The sequence below is a fragment of the Mizuhopecten yessoensis genome, unplaced genomic scaffold, assembly GCF_002113885.1.
Source record: "Mizuhopecten yessoensis strain PY_sf001 unplaced genomic scaffold, ASM211388v2 scaffold5409, whole genome shotgun sequence".
NCBI lineage: Eukaryota > Metazoa > Mollusca > Bivalvia > Pectinida > Pectinidae > Mizuhopecten > Mizuhopecten yessoensis.
In genome coordinates, this window is record NW_018406035.1 from 367,602 (window position 1) to 390,640 (window position 23,039).

General features: G+C 33.5%; 2 protein-coding genes across 2 annotated transcripts in view; one reads left to right on the forward strand and one right to left on the reverse strand.

Moving 5' to 3' along the window:
* LOC110450648 (small integral membrane protein 14-like) overlaps positions 1–10,940 on the reverse strand; it is a 26,596-nt gene extending 15,656 nt beyond the window's left edge. The window contains exons 1-2 of the mRNA XM_021498275.1: positions 10,927–10,940; positions 9,747–9,750 (exon numbers count right to left, since the gene is read on the reverse strand). The gene's annotated coding sequence lies outside the window, so the exon portion shown is untranslated. The remainder of the gene's footprint in view (positions 1–9,746; positions 9,751–10,926) is intronic.
* On the forward strand, positions 4,018–21,427 carry LOC110450646 (inactive peptidyl-prolyl cis-trans isomerase FKBP6-like). The gene is made up of 14 exons (XM_021498272.1): positions 4,018–4,158; positions 7,170–7,278; positions 8,231–8,455; positions 9,107–9,196; positions 9,853–9,984; positions 10,411–10,481; positions 11,403–11,462; positions 11,813–11,872; positions 14,162–14,359; positions 14,895–15,004; positions 15,513–15,592; positions 16,595–16,688; positions 18,195–18,321; positions 18,683–21,427. The coding sequence occupies exons 1-14, from the start codon at positions 4,135–4,137 to the stop codon at positions 18,719–18,721; spliced, it is 1,419 nt and encodes a 472-aa protein (XP_021353947.1). The 5' UTR covers positions 4,018–4,134; the 3' UTR covers positions 18,722–21,427.
* Positions 21,428–23,039: the final 1,612 nt, after the last annotated feature.

A 23,039-nucleotide genomic window follows, 5' to 3' on the forward strand; every position in this document is an offset into this window, starting at 1 on the left:
TCTATAGATATCTAAATACAGAGAAGTGTGTACATCTATTTACAAATGTATGCTAACGGAGACTTAATCTCATTCGTATTAGTAACCGAATTTACCTACTTCAATGTTGTATCTGCACTGCTCCGAGAGTAAGAACAAAGTATTATTTTCTTTTGAAACTATTTTTCAATTGTTTGATTCTAACACTCATTAATAAATGGTATATGCTGTCTACATTTCTATTCTAACGGGGCCTGATCAGTTATCAGTGTTGCTGTTAGATGTGGGAATATGACAAAAGTCCAACCAACTTTGATGTATCTTGTATCTTAAATTTGTTGTTAATCATTAACTGTCTTCACATACCTTATGAAAAGTTGTTTGTCATGATACGTTTGTGTCAATTTCTTTAACCAAATACTTTAATTCAACTCATACCTGTTAAAAATGTAACTTAAAAAAAGACTTTCGTTGTTGAAAATCTTCATAAATACTAAAACAAACTGTCACATTCTATGTGGAAACCTGTTATCATAACGTTTCCTGATTAAAAAATCCGTTTTCGTAAAGTTTCTTGATTGAATTGTTTCACAAATGCTGTAAATTTTAAACTATTTCACATCTGTTAGAGGTTTAATGTGAAAGTAGGTATATTTTTGAATAAAAATATGTTATAAAAAGTCTGTTAAGATACTTTTGTGTCGATTTTGTTTAACAAAATAGTTTAATTTAACTCATACCTGTTAAACATGTAACTTGAAAAAAATTTCGTTGTTGTAAATCTTCATAAATACTAAAACAAACTGTCACCTACTATGTAAAAACCTGTTTTCGCAAGTTTTTTGACTGAAATGGTTTTACAAATGCTGTGAATTTCAAACTATTTTATATCTGTTAGAGGTTTTATTTTAAAATAGGTATACTTTGGAATAAAAATAAGTTATGAAAAGTCTGTCAATATACTTTTGTGTCGATTTCTTTAACAAAATACTTTAATTTAACTCATACCTGTTAAAATGTAACTTGAAAAGACTTTCCTTTTTGTACATCTTCATAAATATATAACAAACTGTCACATACTATTTCAAAACCTGTTTTCATAACGTTTCCTGATTGAAAATCCGTTTTCGTAAAGTTTCATGATTGAATTGTTTTACAAATACTGTAAATTTTAAACTATTTCACATCTGTTAGAGGTTTTATGTGAAAGAAGGTATATTTTTGAATTAAAAAATATGTTATAAAAAGTCTGTCAAGATACTTTTGTGTCAATTTGTTAACAAAATACTTTAATTCAACTCATACCTGTTAAAAGTGTAACTTGAAAAGACTTTCGTTGTTGTAAATCTTCATAAATACTAAAACAAACTGTCACATACTATGTAAAAACCTGTTTTCATGACGTTTCTCGCTTGAAATTGTTTTCAAATGCTGTGAATTTTAAACTATCTCTAATCTGTAAGAGGTTTTACTTGAAAAGATGTACAGTTTGAATAACATATCTCATGAAAAGTTGTTTGTCAGGATACTTTTGTGTCAATTTCTTTAACAAAATACTCTTTGAAATGTTAAATATATGATGTGTCATTTTATTGGTTGTAACAGTCCACTATCTTTAAAAAACTGTTTCCATAACGTTTCATGATTGTTTACAAATATTTGAAAAGATATAACCTTTCTTATACAATGACAGCGAATCTTATAAAATGTTATTTGTTATGATACATCTGTAAAAGGTAATGTAAAATTCTTGAAAAAAGGATATATTTTAACCTTCTTCATATTTGTTAAAAGTTTTACTTGAAAAGAATTTGTAATAACTAAATTGTGGGGAAAATTCTACATTTTATATTGTTATAATAGATCTTTTTAAAACTACCTCATACTATGAAAAACTTTTCTAAACAGAATGGCGTGTTTTTTCAAACCTCCAAGCGGCGCAAAGCGCCGCCGGGTTTTTTTCAAACCTCCAAGCGGCGCAAAGCGCCGCCGGGGTTTGATCTGTAAACACTTTGTCCACTTCCGGTGCTTCCCCATGCGTGAAAGCCTTCTGGGAAATTAAGGCCGCATACTGTCTACAAAAATATGTTGGTAAACCCTACCGTATCGATATACGTATTGATTGCAGTTTACTTGTAAAATATCATGAATTCTCTATTTAATAAAAACATATATTTAATGCAGTGAAGATAAACGAAACATTATATCTTCACAAGTAAAAACTTCACTCTGTAAGTATTGTCCAATCTGAACGGTACATTATATTTCTGCGTAGATTTTCAGTTTCAAGTTTAGATGAAGTGACGGCAGTATAAGTGGTTGAGCTGTTTACCTTTGCAGCATACATTGTTGTTTTTACATAACTACACAATTAATATCATTTTTGTCTGGAAATCTTACCAGATATACTAGCAAACGGCAAAATTGCAGTGAAAACCCATTCAAAGTGGCGCTTTGTATTGTTGTCAAGCATGACGTCATTATAATTTGGCGTCAAAAACTACGTTATACATTCCCGCGCTTTTCTGATGTAGCAATATTTGCGCAGCGAAACGTGAAAGAAATGTAAGAAATAGAAAATTTCATGGTTTTCCCGTTCAATACGCTATATTTATTTCACTTGTAATATGAAATAGGCGAGACCCAAACAGCTGGCACACATACACATGAAATTACTGTTTCCTACATAACTTAACAGTTACATTTTGTCAGTAGAGTGAACATCCAGTCCTGTCATTATTCAATGGGTGTACTATTATGTTTTCTTCGTACGGGGGGGGGTTAACATAACTTAACTTAAACCAGGATACCTTATCCCCCTAAACCCCTGCCTGCTGAGGACTTTTATTTCAAAATATATGTCCCCATATTGGGACAGGGGCAATTTCGGTCCCTTTTTGTTAAAGTCGTTCTGAACAATATGTCATATGCTAATATGGTCGAGTGGTCAAAGTTAACACAACGGCCTTCCATGCGGCCGGGGTTCGATCCCAGAAGTTGTCGTATGCATGGATATGCAGAGCAAGTGTTTTTCTCCTGCCTATACAACTCCAACAACCCAGGTGGAGTATAAATTGGTCTGGGGAGAATGTTGCGGTATTTGTGCTGTAGCATTCAAGCGAGGTGGCACTATAAATGATACCGTATGAAGCACGGTCCCGCTACAAACACACCACATTACGTATACATTTCCAGCACACACGCAGTCATACACACATGGGGAGATATTAGCCAGGTGGCATTTGGCTAGTAGTTAGCGCCTGAAAAGGTAACAACCAAAAAACCAGCGTTGTCAAAATATGTCTTCGTTGCAGTCTCGAGAATTAATAACTATTATTTAAAGGGACGGGGGGAGGGGGGCTACGATTGACCCTTTATCCTAGAAAATGGTTGATATTTTATCCAAAATAGTCAAATAGGGACATTGTCAAAAGAATTATATATGCAAAAATTGCTGCAATTTTGACAAAAGGTGTAAATGATAGTTTATGTAAATCGTCTTATGTCCCCGGCTTCTCTCTCTCTCTTAGAAGATGACATTATTACCAAATCATTGACATTTGGCCCAAAACGTGCGGTTACAACTAGATATTGAGCGTGAACTGAATATTCTGAACAACACAATTAATGCCATTTACAATTTATATGATTATAATTAAATAGATTAAAGTATGCAGGATTCGTTCCCTCGTGGTTGGTGGACTGTCAGTAAGTCATTTTCATAAAATGGTTTGGTGTCCAGCAGCTTTGCTGCATTTTCTTGTTATTTGTTGATTATAAAGGTTATATTTTTTTTAACACATTGTAGCCTTTGATCATGGTGTTGCTTGAGTGGATATCATTTCACACATTTGGGAATGTAGCTACTGTTGATTGGTATCTTAAACATGCCTTGCATATCTTAAATACTGTGTGTCTTGCTGCCTTAGGGTGGGAATTCTCAATGAGTTAAATAGGGTACAGATTTTATTAGTTGATTACAAAATCCTATGTACTTTATACTCTAACCGGATCTAATATTAGTATCACTGACTCTTGTTCACTGACATGCTTGAAGTTTCGCGGGAATCGAAAATCAACAGTTTGGCAGAAGTCAGCGCGTGTCATTTGTTTACAGTGTATTCTGAATAGCTGAAGACTTTTATCACCAAAGATATGGACCAGGAGGATTATTTTACGGTATGTTTCCAAAATGAATGTTAACACATCGATGCGTGAATCGAAACACAGTAATTCACGTGGTAACTACGTACAGGTCCAGTACACTAGCCTGCTAGCGGTAGGGGTAAACCACGAAAAGGAGTTGTAATGACGAAAAGGAGTGGTTTTGGGGGGTTTCTCTGCGAAAGGAACCGTTTTATTTATTCATAACCGTATGTTTATCAGTGCCGTTTAATATAAAGACAATTTACGGCCACATTCAAGTACAAATCCACTTTAAAGTGTCTATTTGACGTATTACAACTCCTTTTCGCTCCTTTTCGTGGTTTATCCCTACCCGTACACTAGTACTCTGCCGACTGAGCTATAAATTATACTGTATTGAGCTATATTTTCTCAGGTTTCAATTTTCATTAAATTGAAGCAAAGTCGCATAAAACAGTAAGGATTATGGTAATGTTGACTACAAAAAGCATCTAACATTTAGATGTTTATTTTCATTTTTCATATTTTTATTTTATTTTTTAAAGTGACTTTGTTTCATTTTCCTTAAAAAAAATCACATGAAAATAGCTCAAAAGACCTATTTCAGATAGGTCAATAGAGCTATTATAGGTCTTTACATCTCAATCGGCAGAGTGTACTGGACCAATTATGGGCCAATTCCCCTCTCAGGTTTTGGCATTATTTCCCCCTTTTTCAATTAAAAATTCACCCACATGTAGCTAAAATACTACCACATAAATATCTGTCATGGTTTTATTGTGTTTTTATTTCTGTCTGTTTGATGACCAAGTGATTTATTTTATTTTGCCTGTGTTGATGTTATCACTGTCGAATTTTTTACGACACTGTTTATGGTTGGCCATATGTTTACAGTATATGATTGGAAGCGTCTATAATGAATAGGGGGAACTCAAATTTAAAGATGTTATTCATGTCACCCTCCATATTTTCTCCTATTTCAAAAAAAAGGTACTAATTTTCTTTTCCTGCATTAATCCTTGAGTTTGTAGTAGTATAGGACGAGAAATAGTGATTAAGATAGTGCCATCGCTGGGGCTCGAGCCCCAACCCTTGGTTCTCCAGTCTTATGCTCTACCCTAGTCCGAATTATTCTGACGTTTTAACGACTTTTTTTATATCGGTCTGTCGTCGATTAACGTCAGAACTCCAGCCCTCTATAATATGCGGGAAATAAGCGACCCGCGCCAGGGTCGCACTTCAAACTGATATTTTAGAAACAAATTGTCACTTTCACACACATGTCGCGCATGGATCGAAAGATCTATTCTTCGACTGCTTTTTATAAACAATCGTTTTTACCATCTACTATAGATCAATGGAATAAACTACCATCTGATGTTAGATCAAATCCGTCTGTTTCTGCTATAAAATCATACTTTGATAAACAGTTAAGTAGAAAAGTACCAATCCACTACACTTTTGGAACCTGTAAGGGTCAAATATACCATGCTCGTCTGCGAATGGAATGTAGTTCCTTAATTATATAAACAGTCATGTATTTAGTAAAAATATTGTTCAATCTCCGCTATGTGTATGCGGTCAAGTTGAAAACACTGCTCACTTTCTTTTAGAATGTACCAGATTTACTGTTTGGGAACGAGACATTGCCATTACAAGAAAATAAGGTTATCTTCCTAGCTGTCCAAGATTATATATTAAAAACAAACAGGTTTTCCTAATGATTTAATATTTCATAAACATGCATGTGGTTAAAGCCGAATTGTACTTATGTAAGAACAAGTAAAACCCATTAACATGTGATAGTCGTCTTTGCCTGGATTTATGACAACTCCGGGTTCTTTGTTAATTATTGTTTTTTTACTTGTAAATTATTGTTTTTTTACTTGTAAAAAAACCTGTAACATGAAAGACATTATATTACTACGATACATAATGATACATTCATACAATCACACGATAAGATAAAACATGTCAAACACCGACATAAGTTACAATAGCTGAATATGTATTTTACAACTGTGACATTCAATCTATAGAAATTACAGTTTTTATCTAATTATACAGCATAATTACAAAATATATAAAATATCCATCTCTTCAATGTGAAGAGGGTTTTCTTGGAACAAAGTCCCCCAAGTCCTTAGTCTGACTAGTTCAGTATATACACATATATTAAAAACTTGCTTCTTCTTTTGCTTTACTTTTAAACAAAAATATTACGTTAATTATAAATATTTATTATTAAATAGATACTTTAATGAATTACACTAATATTTATACCCGGTTACTTACGTTTACTGCTTTTGGCTCTAGTGCCCGCTACATCTTTCAATCTCTATGTTGGCTATAGTTATAGGTACTGTACGTATAGGTATATGTATAGCTGTGCTCGCTCTGGCCGCTCTGTTCAAAGTAACCAGTGCGCCGGGTAAACCTACACAACATTCAGCACTAAGAATACTATACATAGACAATAGGTACTGGACACATTACATCACATCCGCCTGGTACCTCAATCACATTTACACATGCTATTTCCGCGGGCATGCAAGTTTTGCCGCAATGCGTTACGTACAATATTACACGGAAGGCTGATTTCAGTTACATATGAACGTGTCAAGCTAAATACAACAAATATGTTAAAAGCAATATTGACAAATAATGACTACTACAGCAACAGAGTGTCCTTGACCTGTAATATAAATATAACCTAACGAAAATATATAATCAGAAGTAGTTGACTTGGTTGATTGTTTGTTATTGAGACCAGGTACAATCTAGCTCAATCATTATAGCATCTCAAGAGAATGGAGGTCCCCAGTTTTACATTAACATTTCATATTAGGTATTCATTTAATTTAGACTCGTACTATTTGTCTTTCATCATTTTATTTTACACATAGATAAGCTATAGATCTGTTTAACAAAGTGAAAGTTAGATTTGAAAGAATAGTTGTGGTGAACTTAAACAGATCAGATTAAAAAGTTTGACCGTATAGGAAGTATATAAGGTAAACAGAAACAGGGTTTCTTTTTTATAGCAAGAAGATGTTGCTGTTCCCCTGAAGGAGCCGCTCGACTTAAATGAGCTTCGGAACCCTTTGAGTGAGGGTCAGAGTTTTCAGCTCAAAGAGGATTGCATGGCAGCAGGTTCGTTTCTATACATATTTAATTTATATTAATATATGTATTGATGATTACTGTTTTCCACATCAGATGGTTCAGAAGAATTAGAAAATGGATTTCATCTTGCCAGAATTACGTTTTCCTAGTAATTAAGAGTCGAAACATTCCACCATTGCTATGGTCTGTCTGTATAAAATGTCAGCTGACTAATTGGTTGCTATAACAGTTGTATCAATGTTACATTTTATGAAAAAAAAAAAAAAAAGGGTTTTTATAAAGATAAATTTCAGACTGATAACCAGAGTTGTCAATGGATGATCTGATAAGTAATTAAGTTATGAAATAACATTAGTGTGCCTATGGACATTTTTGTTGATGCTGTATGTATAGTTAATACAGAGAATGTGACAAAAGAAAATATACATGTTTAAATTGATCTGTTATTCATCACATAATTGTCCTGTTATCTAGTGAATTCGTCCGTGTAATATTTTTTTTACATATTTCACTAGTGTAATATACCCTGGAGCGTTTTTCATTGGCTGTGCCAGTCAGAAATTGATTGTGACGTCATAATATGGACAATGATGTGACATCATAAGTTGGTGCAACAAAATGTCTGTCTCCGTTTGATTAAGCCCTCTACATTTTGGCTTTAAAACCTATCTTAAATTTGTTGTCATTTCTTATGAGCTTTTATGAAACTCGTCTCGAAGTTTAAAATTTTGCTCGCCAAGACTCGCAAAAATAAAATCTCCTAAGATTCGTTTCATAAAATCTCATGAAATGAAAACTCATTTACGATCCTATATATTCTAAGTTGCTTCTGATATAAAACCTAAAATATGTTTGAGTACAGGGAAATTACATGCACATATACATACACACAAAGTAAGGGGAATTGAAATATTCTTCATACCCGTGAGATCTAGAAAGAGATAATTTAATTCAGGATAAACAATCTTCTTTTTTTCAGATGAAAACCTGACCAGCAATGCTTTCTTTGAACCAAATGATGTGCTGAAAAACTGTTATATTCCTGATGATGAAGAAGATGATGACACAGATGAAGATGATGACGCCTGTCCATTTGAAAAAATGGCGAAGAAAATGACGAAGCTTGTTGAAGATGGTGGTGTTGTGAAAAAAATACTTACACATGGAGCAGGCAACGTTATACCAGAGGGAGCCATCGTTTCAAGTGAGTGAAAACTTACAGTACACATCAGGTGTTATGGCATGGTCCTCCAACACTCCTACAGTGAGTGAGTCATGCCTCTCTCTGACACTTAAGTCTATATGTTATATAAGGTGGAGTTTTAGTTAGGAGTGAGTTAACACTTGGGGGCCCCTTTTGTCAGTTGATATGGTTGAACCTGAAAGAAAGAAAATGACAGACGCAGATCAGAACCGAGGCTGACCTCAGGAATATTCAGCACGTGTAGAATAAGGGGTCTAGACGTGCCTCAGGGAAACTAAAATGCTCACTTTTGCTAGTTTTCTTTATTTCCTATAAACCAAGGTCAATCCACATGTAGATTTTGAGATACATTATAGAATTTAGTGGACGCAGGAAAGGACTTATTATTCTTGATGTATTGTTATTTATTTTCCGAAACTGTGGAATTTTAGCTCTGCCTTCAGTTCGGTCCAAGTGCGTTCGTTTATCGTGGATTCTTTCTATGCCACCTGAACCGTTTCAACTAGGAAACACGAATGCGACCTTAATCTATATGTCAGAGGAAGTCATTGTAATAATTATACAAATTGTATTAGTCGGATGTCTCTTTATTTAACTGATAAGTAATTCTGCCATAAGTGGTTAAAACTTGGATATACTTTCTATTTCCAGTTCACTACAATGGGTTCTTGGAGTACTCCGATGAGCCTTTTGATTCCTCCCGGTTGCGAAATGCTCCAATCAAAAAACAGTTGGGAAAAGGTAATAATTTTATGTTTGTGATTTGATTTTCATTATTTAAAGTAAATTATGTAATTGCTGAATATATAAGAATAATTGAATTCATAACTGACAACTTATCAAAATGCAGAAGTTTGAAGTATACTGATTTTAATATATCCTGGTAGTTTGGTAAATGTTTTCTTGAAACATTAAAGTGAAATAAAGATTTATCATTTGTACATTTTACATTTACTATTAGTTAAGGAACAGTGACTGTACCACAAATACTAGAGATGTAGGAATGAATTTAATGCTTCCACACTAAATCTCATTGAGCTGTGAATTGTAGAATAATTATTTTAAGCAAATATATCTTGGTACTAAGTACCAGATATTTTATGTTCAAAGCAGATCTCTGCCACATTTAGGGGTATCCAGGGATTTGTATGCTAACTTATTACATGAGGTGGTATTTTTCAATTTCAAGTGGTCCATTTCAACTTCATTTTGTTATTTTATTTTTATTTTTTTTAGCTCACCTTGTCCAAAAAACCAAGGTGTGCTTATGCCAATCTGTGATAGCCTTGGTGTCTGTTGTACAGTCCAGCCATCAACAGTTGTAGAACAGTGAGAGAGAACAGGGTGGATTCTAGACATCAGCCAGAAACTTAAATAGTATGTTTGTAAATTTTCAGGACAACTTGTTGAAGGCTTAGAGCTAGGACTCTCAACTATGAAGAAAGGAGAATTGTCCAGGTTCATCATCACCTATGATTATGCATTTGGAAAACTTGGATGTGCTCCTCGAATCCCACCTGAATCCACTGGTATTAAACTATATGCAATGATACATATTTATTAATGCCCAATCAATGTACTGCAAAATATGGCTATTTCTTTCATTGTTGAAAAATGCAATGCTCCTTAAAATTGCTATAATCGTTGTATGAAGGTACAATTTTCTTAAATAGTAAGTACATAAGAGATTGTATAAACATGTGACCTGTTTATTTATACATGTGACCTGTTTATTTGTACATGTGACCTCTGTTTATTTGTACATGTGACCTCTGTTTAATTGTGTGACATCTGTTTAATTGTACATGTGACATCTGTTTAATTGTGTGACCTCTGTTTATTTGTACATGTGACCTCTGTTTAATTGTGTGACATCTGTTTAATTGTACATGTGACCTCTGTTATTTGTGTGACATCTGTTTAATTGTACATGTGACCATTGTTTTCCTTTGTAGTGATGTATGAGGTGGAGTTGCTGAGTTTTATTGAGCATGCTGGCCTGGATGAGTACAACTTTCTAACAGAGGTGAGTATAACTATTTCCATACCATTGATACCATACGGCATCAACAAATTAACCAGCATTCATGTCAACAGAGCTCTAAGTCATGGAGAGATACATACATGTATATATGTATATATATATGGCATCAATTAAACAGTTTGCTTTAATGTTTCGTTGGTTTTATGTTCGAAAGAACTTCAGGTACAGAAATAGTTGATATTGATAATCAATATACTTTGTATATTTTACCTTTCTGGTTCTGAAATTTACAAATGCTCACAGGAATTATGACTCTTTTTGAAACTATTTTCTATGCCCCCACAGATTTAGGGGGAGGGGCATACAATGTATACTGTTTCCTATGTCCATCCTATCCTGTTGCATCCTGTCATGATTGAATGTCATCTATCTAGTGGCTTCATTTCTTAGCAGCATTGATCAAATTTTTGACATGTACAAGTATGAGAACACTTCATATTTCATGGTTCAAATGTCAATGTCACTTCCTATTTCATAGAACTTTTATTAGCCAGCGGTGCAGTGTTATCACTCAATCAAATTAGAAATATTTCTGATAATTACAGAATATAATACATTTTACAGTCAAGTTTCATTCACACAGACACCTTCTTACCCAGCTCAAGTGATTCGATTATGAAACAGTTGATTTATTGGGACAGTTTGATACAACAGGGGAAACATTGTATTAGAGAGATAACCAGGTTAGTGGTGGCTGTAACAGATAACTAGGTTAGTGGTGGATCTAACAGATAAACAGGTTAGTGGTGGCTGTAACAGATAACTAGGTTAGTGGTGGCTGTAACAGATAACCAGGTTAGTGGTGGCTGTAACAGTGTCTAAACGTATAATTTGATCACAGTCAAGCTCTGTTATGCATTTAGACAATCACAGAGGAAATAATTTATCTCTTTTTTTATGCAGGAGGAAAAACGAAATTTGAAATTTGATCAGCTGAGAAAAGTCTACATTGAAGAAAGACAGGTAATTGGCAAATTGATTAGATGATAAAACTATCTTTGATACGATTTTAGCAACCTTTATACAATATTAAAGTATTGTTCTGAATGTTTCAAATAATAAAGTTTTCTTATAACTTATACTAAGAGGTATTCAATTCGGAGGCAATACTGTGAGAGTGTAGTGCCCACAACAGAATGACTTACATTTGTATTTCATAAAATGACTTGTGTATTAAACTAAAAATGAAAAAATGATGACAACAATGTTCTTTTCTTTTTCTCATATTTGGAGTGACTTGAATGTTGTCTTAAGTTTTCACTGTAATATTTACCTGTAGACCCTTCAACAGGATTTATGTTTTATCATTTCAGCATGGAAAACAGTTTTTTGATGCCAACCAATACGGGAAAGCATTCCGTCATTACAGGAAGGTAATATAATCATGTAAACAGTAGTAGTTTTTGTTCTATAAATACAATGTAGATAGCACGATATACTAGTTACATAATAACTAAACATTCAGTATTGATGTCTATACAGTACTCTAGACTGTAGTAGTTGATGGGACGAGGATGTAAGGGATTGTATTTGAGGTCATGATGACCAGATCTAAGGTAAAGGACAGTGTTCCACATTCTGAACATGTTTATTGTTTCAAACACTTTTATTTCTACAAGAAAGCGTATGGTTACAAAGTTCAACATATTTATTGTTTGCAATCACACTTACTGCGTATGGTTACAAAGTTCAACATATTTATTGTTTGCAATCACACTTACTGACCTAAAAACTTGCTTATTTTTACAAGCACGCTCACGGTATACGGTTACAACCATGCTTATTGTTTGCAATCATTCTTACTGACTTAAGGTAATAGGATTGTGTCACCATTTCTCAGTAGAATTTCTTCAAATTTTATAGTAATATTGCTTTAAAGTAAAGAAATTTTTCTGCCACAAAAAAAAATATAGGTTGTCAGAATTTTAAGGATTTTAAATGGAAATTTATGTAAAAAGGAGTGAATTTTGAAAAAAAAATGAAAGACACAATATTTTTACAAAATAATGTCAATAAAAAATGATACTGACATATATTAGTATTGCATTAATGTATATCAATTTAATAAATGCTGAAAATGTTGAAAATTAATTCTCTATACACGATATAAAAATTGACATTTTATAATAAATTAATACACATAGTAATTGCAGGTAAGAGTTATCGTTCTTGAAAAACATCACAGTAGTGAAATAGGTAGCCGGTTTCCTGAAGTACAGAAAAATGGACACATGTGACTCATTGATAAAAAACCCTGAGTTAATGCCTGGATTTCTTTGAAATACTTTAATATTGAGAGAACACACTGTTCTGTCAATAATAAACATACAATGTTCATCAGTTTAATATTAAACATTAGAATTTGTGGAAATTGTGATACTGTCTCCCTACATTGGATTTTCAACTAGGGATGTACTTCCTGTTTCGTTTATCAATACACTCCAATGAACCTTAAGAACATATTTATGTCACAGATATGCTTTTTTTTTTGCAATCATGCTTACTGATCTCAGAATACACATGTTGTTCCACAAATGTTTATTGTAACAAACACTTATTGTTACATACACACCTATTTAAATGCAAATATCTTTATTAAACTACAAAAATGTTTAAACATGTTTATTGAAGTTGTTGAACATGCTTAATGAAGTTGTTGAACATGCTTATTGAACTAAAATACACTTTTTGGGTACAGACTTGTTAGTGCTACACACACTGCATGATGTGTAATTAATAACACCCTGCAGAGGTAAGGAAGTTTATTAGTTCTGTCCCCTGATTTCATATTAAGTCCTTAAAATCTGTGCTTTCTGCTCTCTGCTTTATGTTTAACTTCAAACAGGTAGGGAAAGGACTGGTTTGTGTCTTGTCTAAATAATGGACGTCGGCCACTGTGGTATATAATGGCATTGTGGAATACTGTGCTGGGTGCCTTTGACATGTTGTTTCATATTGCCTCAAACACACAAGCATATATTACACACATGAAGCCACATCCTTAAATGATATCAGCTGTTAAATAGGATGCTTAACCCAATAGATAAAGTTTATAAACCTTGTTTATGGATTATCGGAATGAGATTCATCAGTTTGGTATGAATAATAATTGCAAAGTTAGTTTTCAACACAAACAGTAATTGCAAACTTATTTGCGAGCTTTAGAAAACATGTTTCCTTTGTCAAGCAAAGAGTACAAATTATTGGTAAACAATTGAAATCAACTTATTAAGCCACAATGTGATGTAGAGTCAGTAAAGTCAACTGTCAGAAAATATGATCAAGACTAAATGATAACACTCTAATACTTCAGGCAGTCAGGGAGACTAGTAGCAGGTAATATTTTCACCCATTTGGCCCCTTAATAAACTAATTACCTGTCCCCCTGATTGCCTGTTGTATAAGTGTTATTGGCGAAATGTATCGCAAAATAAGTTTTCAGTTACTGTTTGTGTTCAGATCAAACTTTGCATTTATTATGTTTATAAATGACATATAGCCATTAAATATCCTCTTGTATGAATGACATTATTATTCAGTTTTCACTTACAAGTATGAATCACCTGATTACCTATCACTGTTTTGTGTATGAATCACCTTACCTATCACTGTTTTGTTTATGAACTACTTTACCATTTATTATTTATATTGATCACATCCAGGCTGCCACTGTGTTGGAGGAATACCGACTGAAAGATGACGAGGAGGAGCGAGAACAGCAACAGATGTTACTCAAGATGTACCACCACATGGCGCTCTGTAGCAACAAGATGACGAACCCCGGCCGCTGTATCAACTACTGCAAGAAGATGATGGAGATACAGCCCCAAAACGCCAGCGCCCTCTACTTTTATGGAAAGGTACACAACTCTTGGATGCTGTCAGATTTATATTTTGATATCTGAAATTGTATGTTTACTACATACAATCTGTTTCCTTGTTTGAAATGTTACAGTTTTCACGTTGTCATATTTACATTGGCCTACAGTTGTTCTAGGCCTGTTGGTAATGCCAAATTTGTAGATGCTATTTTTGAGAAACATCTGAAAATTAATTGGCTCAAAATTATTATCGCTTTTTGTGTTGCTGTGAATCTGTAAATAAATCATATTTTCTACTTCAACCAAAGTTGTGAATTACATGTATATAGCCCCGATTCCAAAGAGGCCTAATCATGAGGGGTTGGTCCAAAATTGGTTAAATAAGCCAAAATGTCAACAATGTAATTTAAGACCGTAGCATACTAGAATTAAATGCTCTACGTGGATGAAACTGTCCTAAGGTGTTTTATCAAAAATGAAACGTGCCTACTGTGCACCAGGTTCATCTATTCCCCACTGATCTTCATTCTGTGATAGATGTTTTGTATGTAGATATTTTGGTTTGATGTTTCAGTCACTTCACCAACAGCAGGAGTTTGATAGAGCTCGTAGCTACTTGGTCAAGGCTCAGCGCCTGGAGCCCAACAATCGCAGTATTAACGAACAGCTAGCCAAACTGGAAAGGTGAGTCAGAACTGTTTACAGATTGATTTTTTTCTTGCAATGATCAAAATTGTAACACATTAGGAAGCAAATTTCCATTTTAATATGGACTAGCTGTAAGTGCCAGAAATCAGTTAATCAGTCCCCTTCTTGTAATGCCATCAGGAACTGTAGGAGTGCACACCATCCATCAGTCAGTACCTCGCTTTATACAGCGTTATGGCTCTTTGTATGCTATTCATCATTATGTTTACGACTTATTTCTTTAACGCTTGTCATTTTTATTTACTTGCCAGATTTTGGCGCGAGTGCCTCTTGGCATGGCAGAATGTCACACAATGTAATCAGGTATTGTGACTAGTGCATAATGTGTTATAGCCATTTGTTCATTTTTGATATTAGTTTTGAGGTAGGGAATATATTTTATAATGTTGATTGTTTTTCCTGTAATTGTAGAAATATTAGATGCATAACATTGAACATCCTTTTTTCCCATTTAAGCTAATTTAATTTCTTAAATTAATTTTAGGGATGTAAAGAACTACAAAGTAATGGAAGCCACTATGTGCTCACGGATGTTCTCAAAACCCAAGGGACAGACTGAAGAAGGTAAACCGCTAAAATGAAGGGCAGGGATGACAGAACGTTTCAATAGCATTACATTTTAACCCTTTCGTCGCTGTAGACCACAATGGACTCATCCATATCAATGCATGGCAGAGTCTACTAAAGTTACATGGGGGTGAAAGGGTTAATAGTTGTTGGTTATAGCATGCTAGTAAACTAGCTTCATTATATGACATCAGCTGTTGCAAACATGTCATTTAGATCAAACTATTTCACATTTTATGGTTTTATGTAATCATATTTAAATCTGACAGTTATAACAGCATTTTAAAGTTTGCTAGACTTGACTCTGAATTAGCATAGAAAATATGGGGTTTTGTTTTTACCTGCATGTAAAGATACAGTTAACTTATATTTTCACCCTTCCAAATGTTTGCCCTCTGTGCATGCTCTTATGAAACATTTGTGTTCAGTGCTGAATTTACCTTTATATACATTACTCTATTATTCTAAAGGGGTGGGTAATGCAAGCAATATTCATATTGCATTATAATGCATTACTGCAATTTATTTAAAGGAACATTGCAATATATCAAGACATATTGTATGGCTTGATATTTGATTTAATTAAAATCATTTCATTTGTGAAATAAAAATGAGCATAAGTTCGTTAATTTTTAGTGGTAAATCAGAACTGTTTTCACATGATTTTGACATTTATCTCATAAAAACAAGCAAATTTTGAATAAAATCAATTTAATCTTAATATTATTGCTGTAACTGTGCTTAAACACCCCAACCAGAAATTCACTAAAAATATTTACCAGAACCCTTAGCTATGATATTCTATGTCCATATTGAATTTGTTCTCCTGTTTAAGGGCAAAATGGAGAGCATTTTGTGTTCTACAGTAGGTTCCAGGAAACATACAAAGCTTCATAAAGCTATAATGTTGTAACTGAACAAGACCTTGGGAGGCCCAGGGCTGATAGTAATTTAGGTATTCAGTTTATTGTAGATGACATAATTTTATCTCTTTTACAGAAAAAGAACAACAAAACAACAGAATAATAGAAAAAGAAAACAAAGCTCTGAAATGTTCAGAAGATTTCACTAATCTGGTGAAGACTAAACTAGTGTAAGTATCGTGTTATTGGTGGTGTGTACTAGACGGTGAACCAGTATCTGATCCTGTGGCGTCGTTCTTTATATTAAATGATATATTAAGTGTGTTAAATTCTGTAATAGCATGACTTTTAAAATTCATTTGATCAAGGATATAAGATTTTACTAAAATTGATTATTGAAAAATTGCCAAAATAACAAGTTAACGCATGTATATTTTCAAAATTTGGTAGTTTTCATACTGCATGTCTTTGAATGTACAAATGTGTAAGTGTAGAAAGTGATTTTAAATCATGACTATGAGCTGTTTTTGTGCCATGCCATTTTCAGCGGAAAATATCGGGAAAGGGTTTTGGGAATATTGTTACCTATGTCTATAGATTCTTGGCGAATTCTGATTCAGTGTCATTGCCTAATTGGCAGCTTCTTTTCTGAACAGATTTTTATCAAACTGTATACCGTAATGTAGAAAGGCTAGCATTCATGGTTCATGGTGTCAAGGTCAAGGGTATCATGAGTATTTATAGATATTTATTAACAAATTAGTGTCATCACTCTAATGACTTCACTTCATAACAAATTTCTATCAAACTGTAAACAAAGGTAAAGTAGGGGGAAAGAATCAGCTAGCCCATATTAGTTTCCCTCTTATCGACTATTACAGTAGGGGGGGGGGGGGGGGGGGGTAGGTAGGTAGCCAATAGTTTCCCCCCTATTAACTATTAAAGTAGGGGGGTAGGTAGCCAATAGTTTCCCCCCTATTAACTATTAAAGTAGGGGGGGGGGGGGGGGGGTAGGTAGGTAGCCAATAGTTTCCCCACTATTACAGATGGGAAAAGAATCAGCTAGCCAATAGTTTCTCCTCTTTTAACTATTACAGAGGGGGGAAAGTATTGGCTTGCCAATAATATCCCCTATAAACCAATACTTTAAACATGTACAGTACATCTTCATATTAATAAATACGTTTAGACCTGCTTGAAACACCACCTTAATTATAGCAAACACAGGTGTTAAGAGGCTTCTTTTGAAACTGCCCATTGCAGTTATGTTCATGTTAATCGCTGAATCTCTGTTAAGAGACAATTTCATAAGCTTCCAATAGTGGTCACTATATATATATATATATATATATATATATATACACAAAATTAAGTATAATAGAAATCAGTTGCTTTATCATAGTGTTATAGTCATACCTGCTGTATGGTAAGATATACACTTAATCACTTTCTAGGTGTATGAACTAGGATCTCTATGTATACATGACATTATTAGATTTGCCTGTACAATAGTCAAGTACACAGTCTTAGTATTATAATGAACTCTATAAAATTGACCGAAAGGAATATAAAGTATTCCTCGATTAATTGAGAAATAAAACCCACCTGAACTCATTCACCTCTGAAGAAACATTTGAACTCCTCCAAATTAAAGGTTGGAATAGTTCATTATGAGGTTCCAGGGGTGGATGAGTTAAATTAATCTATACATGAACTTGGTAGCTACTGTTTTGTAGGGAGTTCCGTGATGATTCCAGCCTGTCGGAGATGCCCTTTCCCTCCGTCAACTTCAGCATGGGAGAGATAGAGTGTATCCTGGAGACCGCTACAGACCTAGGACTGGACGCCAAGGAGGTCGGAAGTGTGAGTAGGAACTGGTTGTTTCTCTTTAAGATATGTGATACATGTACAGTGTATGGGGTTCAGTGATGCATCCAGATTGATTCATGGATTTTGTAATCTATATTTCCATTGATATAAATATGACAGTGTGTTGTTTGTAAAAAGTATCACTCCGATATTTCTCAATTTACTAGTAAAATTAAACTATGTGATGCTACTATGGTGCAATGATATACATGTATATTTATTTCTGTATAATCTTTTATAAACGTTCAAGACAAAACATTCATTATGAATTTTATCTTGGTGTTGAATTTTTTTTCAAATGATAAAGAATGAATGACCTAATGTGTATTTGTTTTCTGTTTTCTTTTCTTTTCAGGGTCAAAGTTATCGGATCAAGTTATACAAGAAATCATAGGATATTTTAAAGACTTTCTGAAAATGTGTAATATCGTTATGTTAGAGCAGACGGTTGTAGGCATCTTTAAAGCTGAAGGAATGCTTTCCTGAATTTGCGGAGGCTGGAAATTAAAAATGACTGCTGTTTTTCATGGATATCCGATTGTATCTTCAGTAAGGGATACGTGAAGGCTGGACAAGGACTGGACACAATTGGAATGTCTAGTGGCAGAGGATAATGTGAAGGTGCTGACATTAAGGTCTGGGACAGATGATACTAGTAACACTGTTTATGTTCTCACATTGTGGAACTATTGAGCAAAATGTTATAGAAAGTGAAGTAGATTCAGGACTGTTTAAACATATTTGCAAATAAGGGATTATGAAGAGTAAACTCCCTTTAAATGTGTTTTACAAACAAATGATCCTGAATGGGCAAGAGTAAACTCCCTTTAAATGTGTTTTACAAACAAATGATCCTGAATGGGCAAGAGTAAACTCCCTTTAAATGTGTTTTACAAACAAATGATCCTGAATGGGCAAGAGTAAACTCCCTTTAAATGTGTTTTACAAACAAATGATCCTGAATGGGCAAGAGTAAACTCCCTTTAAATGTGTTTTACAAACAAATGATCCTGAATGGGCAAGAGTAAACTCCCTTTAAATGTGTTTTACAAACAAATGATCCTGAATGGGCAAGAGTAAACTCCCTTTAAATGTGTTTTACAAACAAATGATCCTGAATGGGCAAGAGTAAACTCCCTTTAAATGTGTTTTACAAACAAATGATCCTGAATGGGCAAGAGTAAACTCCCTTTAAATGTGTTTTACAAACAAATGATCCTGAATGGGCAAGAGTAAACTCCCTTTAAATGTGTTTTACAAACAAATGATCCGGAATGGGCAAGAGTAAACTCCCTTTAAATGTGTTTTACAAACAAATGATCCGGAATGGGCAAGAGTAAACTCCCTTTAAATGTGTTTTACAAACAAATGATCCGGAATGGGCAAGAGTAAACTCCCTTTAAATGTGTTTTACAAACAAATGATCCGGAATGGGCAAGAGTAAACTCCCTTTAAATGTGTTTTACAAACAAATGATCATGAATGGGCAAGAGAAAACTCCCTTTAAATGTGTTTTACAAACAAGGTAGTATGAATGTGGTGATGGAGTATGACTTAATCAGGGTTGTTCAGCTACCAAGTAGATCTGGATCTGGTGCTTGTTGACTTACCAGTATCTGGAGCTAACCAATATAAAACGACCATTACAATGACGACAATAGAAAGTATCTCAGTTATTTCTCACCCAAATCTTTGCTTCTCATGGAGACAAAGAGGAGGTGTGGTACAAAGTTGTCATCACTGGTGCAGTTTGCATTTGAGGATTTTATGATATCTGTTGGACTGATGAGTAAATCTCATGAATATGAGATACAGAGAACCTTTTTAGTACTGAAGTCGTGATGTCAAATATATGTCATCATCATGTCGAGAGTGATTCAAATCGGAACATCCATACTACCAGAACATGCTTATATGTACTAGTAGAGGAAGAATCCTTTTGAGGGCCACAGAGATTTAAATGATATACATGTACCTCCATTGTATAAAAAAGGTTTTTCATAACATTGGGTTATTGGCTGTTTGTGAGGAGGTGGGATGCACAAGGCAATTTCCTACTGTGTCATTATGTGTGTGAAGTCTGAATGAAAGTAAACTCATACAATAGATGGTTTGATATGATAATTTATTTTTGTCAGTCAATGTTTTATTCGACATGTGTGTCTTGTTTTTACACCTTAAATGTAATGTAGATATGTTTTTATAAACCTTTATTTCTTCATACACACAGTATGACATACTGGAAATTAATCAAATGGCTTTGACAGAAGAAAACAGTTCTGCTGGAGTTCTTTTTATGATATGAAGTATAGTTTAACATTGTATGTATATGGGAAAGTCTCTTTATGTCTTTCCTGGTTTTTTTTTTTATTTAAATAAAAAAAACTATTTTGTAAGTTTGATCTTTAATTATTTTTCTGTTCTTAAGGGTTTTAATGAACTTTTGTATAGCAATTTTTGAATATTATTTACTATACCATAAAGTGGTAGATACATTTTTCAAGTTCATGGTTTTTCATGATGAAAAAATATCGTTAATTGTGTAATGAAAAAATCCACAGAACAGATAAAATAAATGCAAAAACAATTGCAAAAATAAAAAAAAACAAATAAAAGGATTTTACATTAATTTGAATTTTCATATTCAAATTTCATAAACAAGATATATTTGACTCTATTTTTGTATTCAGATGATTCATAGGAAGGTTCATTATATTTTTTATTTTGTGAAGAATATAAGCGAGAAAAGTCAAAAGAAGTTCTCCAATAGTCAAAATAATTTCATCTCTGATATAATTTTCGAAGTCAGTATTTCTGTCCAGATTTTCATCGAGTCCGGTCGTCTGGTTACGTAGAAATTAGAGCATTAAGTTTAGTTTTATTTTGCCTGATCATGAAGTTTTCAGACAGATATTAAAGGAATAAAAAGTAAACCTACCATTATCAGATTTCAAATCAATTTAGGACATGGATTTTTGTACTGGCAAAAGTTTCAGTTACTGTTGTTGGAGTCGCATGTTACATTGTACTGAATATTCTATTGTTCAAACATTCAATACTGTTATTTTTAAAGGAAAAATAAACATATTCATTTGATTTGCATGGACAATTGTTGTGTTTTTTAATGGATTCTGCAATCTTTACAAACATGTAGGTGTACAGGATCATGCCAAAAGTAATTCGCAATTTGACCAGATTTATTCTTCATTTTGTATATTTTTACCCTTTTTATCAGAATTTTGAATTACAGCTTCATTGATCTAGATTGTCATAAATTGAAAGACTCATTTCTGAATGATATCTTAAATCTTTTTATGCATTGGTGTTGACTGCTTTTCAAGGTATGACAAGTTATTCAGATGAAATTTTGATTTTACTTCTTACAGAATGGTGGCAGTGAACTATTATCTCGCCATTTCTTTTGAGTCATAACCAGGGAAATTAAAGTTAAATCATTTTTCAGAATTTTTAATTTTCATTTCAGTTTGGCAATAATTGGTTCCAGGAAAATTTCATATAGATGCATAAAATAAAGAGTAAATCTGCACAAATTGCTAACAGTTTTAGCAAAATTGAAACAAATAAGACCCTCTTAACTGAAACTTATCATCAGGTGATGAGTGGCATTTACTTAACACCCATGTACTTGATAAACTATTTAGTCTTGTCCAATATACATTGTTAGAAAATGCTCCAAAATGCTGAACTCGTCTAGTGACTAAGAAATGTTGGTATAGGACAAGACTGAGTTGTTTTATTCTTCAATTTACAAGGTACATGTAAAATGTACCCCACTGGCCTATATTAGTAATCACTCTTATTTAATGCTATTGACTTAGGTATATACATATATGTATTTCACATCTGTGGTCTTCAAAGAAGGTCAAGTTCGTTTAAATAAATTTGATGCTAGATATAATATGATATGATGGCGTTTAAAATATCTCAACATTCTCGATACATTTGTATGTTTAAGACTTTGTTGTTTTGAGACTAAGCAAATTATATTAAGGTCTGGTTCCAGTGTTGAGAGAACGTATAATTATATAGTTCAAAGTTTTACAGTTCAAAGACAATATTGGAATTTAATGAGATTTTCATTTCCTGCACAATTCAAATAAATATCAATGTGTCATGATAAAATGACGTTCAAATATATATGTAAAGGAAATGAAGGACTAAAAGAGTGTCGATTCTCGTGTGCTCAATATGATGTATTTTTATAGATACATACAGTAAAGCCTGGATAAAATGACCTTTATTTCATTTGCCACCTGACTTACCGACGACACTTCGAGGTTAATTTTCTCTCTTTCCTCAGAATTCTTTTATACGTCTCACACAATTTTTCGCCAAACCCCATTGCAACGCCAAAATTTATCTCAAGAAATGGTGTCAGTATAACGAGGATTTCATTGTATCATCATAGTACATTGTCAATAAAAGTAGGTCTTTCGTAAGTGGAAAATGTATTCCTACCCCTTAAGATGGAAACGGTAATAGCTTCCGAATGGGAGCACATGGGCTGCGGAATTTCTTTCTTTTTTATGTATATTTATGTACAGTAGAACGCTTTTAATTTCCCGGGATCATATTTTTTCGCGGTTTTTGTGACGGGTTAAAACTCGCCTGGTATGAGTTTCGTAAATAATCAGTAATCCTTCCTTTACCTATTAAAACGGAAGTTTATCAAATGAATGGTATTTTACTGA

What these genes read in the sequence shown, in the direction of transcription:
- LOC110450646 (XM_021498272.1), top strand. Translation starts at nt 4,135, where the DNA reads ATGGACCAGGAGGATTATTTTACG. An exon ending in CAAGGGACAGACTGAAGAAG is followed by an intron (nt 15,593 to 16,594) that starts GTAAACCGCTAA and finishes TCTCTTTTACAG; the next exon opens with AAAAAGAACAACAAAACAAC. An exon ending in CTGGTGAAGACTAAACTAGT is followed by an intron (nt 16,689 to 18,194) that starts GTAAGTATCGTG and finishes ACTGTTTTGTAG; the next exon opens with GGAGTTCCGTGATGATTCCA.